Consider the following 3,770-nt stretch of genomic DNA (forward strand, 5'->3'; position numbering starts at 1 on the left):
GGGGTCTGGAGGGGCGCTGCCTTTCGCTAAGTGCCCCCGACGGAGCCGAACTCGGCTGGGCCCCACCGGCGTCTCAACCCCAAGATAACGGCCCTGTGTGCTGGAGCCGAGGACGCCTTTCTGCACTGGAGCAGACAGGTGCTCCTTCCCCGACAGCCCGCCCCACTGACCTTGCTCTAAGGAGACCTCAAGCCCAGGGAGGCCCCAACAAGAAGCACAGCAAGGGCGCCGTCTATGACTGAGCACCTGCCCTGTGCCAGCTCCCAGGCAGATGCTTACACACACCCTCTGACCCCCCGAAACTCCACGAGGCACTTCTCCGCCTTTACCGATAAGAGGTCAAATGGCTGTCCTTCAACAATGGATAGAATTCCACACCATGTGTGAACTGCACCCGTGCTTTCTGGAGATGGGCCTCAGGGATGGGGCATGGGGCAGAACCAGGCAGGTGGTTACTACTCCCGGTGGAGCGTGTGGCCTCCCCCATTACTAGTCCATTCTCTTGCCCGTTTCCCGCAGGGTAAGAGGAGGTGCCTTTCCACACTGCTGCAGCCAGGTTCCAGTCCAGAGGCATCCGAGCTAATGACTCACCTAAAAGTGGTCGGGGGAATCCAGCTGTTGGTCATCAAGGAAGTGTGTTAACAGTATTTCTGCCTAGTGTTCTGAAAATTCAAGGAAAGTAAATATCTAACATTTACTGGGTATCAGAAGCTGTTCTAAGAACTTTCTATGTACTATGAAATTTAATAGTTATAACATCCCTATAAGGTAAGTACTATTATCCCCATTTTACAGATGAGAAAACTAAGGCACAAGAGAGGTTAAGTGACGTTCACATGAAGCAGCAGAGCCAGGATGTAAGCCTAGGCTCTTAACCCCTACACTATTAATGAACCGAATTCTGGGTGAATAACTGTAACTCACTTAGCTCTTATGTTGGAAAGATGGTGAGGTTCCACTCCAGGTCTGGATTCATGTACAAATATAAAAATCAAGGAAGTCTTATACAGGTGTTCCATGGGAAGTTTGTCTGCCTTGTAATAACCTTAGGACGCTGCTTTATGGTTAATACCACAAGAGTTACGTGTGCCCTCCTCAAGTTCTAAAAGTGATTAGAAATTGCCAAGCTGGTGTGGCTCAGTGGTTGAGCACTGACCTATGAACCAGGAAGTCACGGTTCAATTTCTGGTCAGGGCACTGTCCGGGTGGTGGGCTTGATCCCCAGTAGAGGGCATGCAGGAGGCAACTGATCTATGATTCTCCCTTACTAATGATGTTTCTATCTCTTTCTTCCTCTTCCCTCCTCTATCTGAAATCAATGAAGAAAACATATTTAAAAATTTTTTCTCTTTCATCATTGATGTTTCTCTCTCTCTCTCTTCCTTCCTCTCTGAAATAAAGACATATTTTAAAAAACAATAAAATATCAAAAGAACCCTAGCTGGGTGGCTCAGATGGTTGGAGCGTCATCCCATACACCAAAAGGTTGCGGGTTTGATTCCCAGTCAGGGTCCATACCTAGGTTTCAGGTTTGATACCATTCCTCAGGACAGAAGCTGGTACCCCAGACTCGGGGAATTTCTACTGGAATTTCTAGAAGTGTGTGCCTTTGGTCTTTCCCTGCATACGAACACTAACATCTGTTTTCACAGACTTGGAAATCTTCACAGAAACAAAAGGCTTAAAAAGAAAAATACTAGATTTTATTCAAGATAAGCAGAGGATTAGAGTGACTTACCAAATGAAACCATCCAAATATTTCTTGATAAAATATTTCACAATATTTCATCAAGAATCCCACCAGTGAAAGCCCAAAGAACCAGGACTAAGCTGCACATGACACATTTTTACTTTTATGAAAATGACAAGAAAACAAGCCTCTTCCTTCAGGAGGCCTGGAGGGGGTTTCTGGGGGTGGGCACATGGGGAGTTCAGTGCAGCTTTCTATAAATGCAACTTGATAAAAATAGGAGATTATAGACATGCCATTTCTCAATAGTGTATTACAAAAGGAAGACAATTCCCACAGACAAAACTTCTAAATCCTTTTGCTGTCTTTTTTTTGTTGTTAAATTTCTGAGATGTAACACCCTTCACAACCCCACATTCTGCCCAGCCCGCACTACAATCCAACTCCTTGGCTCCTGGTTGCATGGGACAGAGGTTCCAACATCCTGGACCATGGCCAATGCACCCTCTAAAGTGGTTGAGCCCTGTTAGAAAACATTAATTTTTTTTTTAAAATTTGATTTTATAGAGGAAGGGAATGAGGGAGAGGGAGAGAAGGAAGGAGGGAAGGAGGGAGGGAGGGAAGGAGAGACAGAGAAACATCAATTTGTTGTTCCAATTTATGCATTCATTGGTTGCTTCTTGTATGTGCCCTAATCAAGGATTGAACCTGCAACGTCGGTTTAAGGCAAGGGTCCTCAAACTACGGCCCGTGGGCCACATGCAAATATTGTATTTGTTCCCGTTTTGTTTTTTTACTTCAAAATAAGATGTGTGCAGTGTGCATAGGAATTTGTTCATCGTTTTTTTTAAACTATAGTCCGGCCCTCCAACGGTCTGAGGGACAGTGAATTGGCCCCCCGTTTAAAAAGTTTGAGGACCCCTGGTTTAAGGGGATGATGCTCTAACCAACTGAGCTACTTGGCCAGGGCTAGAAAAATTTAACCAGCTGCTAACTCATTCTAAATAAACAGTGGATGGATTCCTTTCGCCCCTAAGATTAAATCCTGAATATCTGATGCTCCAGCTCGGGTCTTCCTGGTACCACGTGACCCCTGAAAAGTATGGGAGAATATTCACCTATTCGTTCATCCTAGGAGTGCTACTTATCCAGATGAGTCAAAATAAACAGTCAGGATATTGTCTAAAAAGGCCACGATGGCCCTTCTGGCTGTGTCGTCAGCCAGTGCCTGGACACTGCCGATGTGCTCCAGGGCCGTTCTGACCATCTGGTCTCTTTCCTGTGGGCTGTGGGGTGCTCCAGTGTCATCTCCCTCTGCTCCTGATTTTAAAAACTGTAGGAAATAGGACTGGACCATGTCCCCATTCAATTCAAGGGTTTCTTTGATGCAAGGAAGGTCTGAGGCACTGGCCAAGCTCAAGAGGTGAACCAGCGCCTGACAGATTTGGGTCCGTAAGCTGGCACAGTACTTGAATTCCAAGAAGTCTGTGGTGTCTTCACTCTTCTGTAAGGCAGTGACCAATGCATTCCAGATCTGAGCGTATTGGTCAACAGACCCATAGTGTTCTCTCTTGCCTGGGATGGAAAGGGCGGTGGCAGATCTGATGCGCACTTTGAAATTCTTGCATGATGTCACAACTGATGTCAGGGCATGGTAGGCCTGGGAGGTCCACGGAGCTGTTCCTAGAAGAATCCAGTCATTAAAGGGAATGAAGATTTAGAAATCAACAGGGAGAGAAGGGGAGGGGCATGCAGAAGGAAACATATACATTAGTGCTCAAGTTGTCAGTTTATGGTTTGTTTTTTTTTAAAGAATTACTGCCACATTTTTTGGGTACTTAAAAAAAGATTTTTAATTGGCGCTAGCTGGCTTTTTCTCAGTGGTTAGAGCAGCCGTGGGCAAACTACGGCCCGCGGGCCGGATCCGGCCCGTTTGAAATGAATAAAACTAAAAAAAAAAAAGACCGTACCCTTTTATGTAATGATGTTTACTTTGAATTTATATTAGTTCACACAAACACTCCATCCATGCTTTTGTTCCGGCCCTCCGGCCCAGTTTAAGAACCCCTCGTGGCCCTGC

At 45.8% G+C, this 3,770-nt stretch overlaps 1 protein-coding gene across 1 annotated transcript in view; it reads right to left on the minus strand.

The window, feature by feature from the left end:
- Positions 1-2,617: 2,617 nt before the first annotated feature.
- Positions 2,618-3,770, minus strand: part of HEATR6 (HEAT repeat containing 6) — a 26,810-nt gene continuing 25,657 nt past the window's right edge. Inside the window, exon 21 of the mRNA XM_015572520.1 lies at positions 2,618-3,373. Within this exon, the coding sequence (XP_015428006.1) occupies positions 2,835-3,373 (539 nt within the window). The 3' untranslated portion in view covers positions 2,618-2,834. The remainder of the gene's footprint in view (positions 3,374-3,770) is intronic.

This window comes from Myotis davidii, unplaced genomic scaffold (assembly GCF_000327345.1).
Source record: "Myotis davidii unplaced genomic scaffold, ASM32734v1 scaffold109, whole genome shotgun sequence".
Taxonomy (NCBI): Eukaryota; Metazoa; Chordata; class Mammalia; order Chiroptera; family Vespertilionidae; genus Myotis; species Myotis davidii.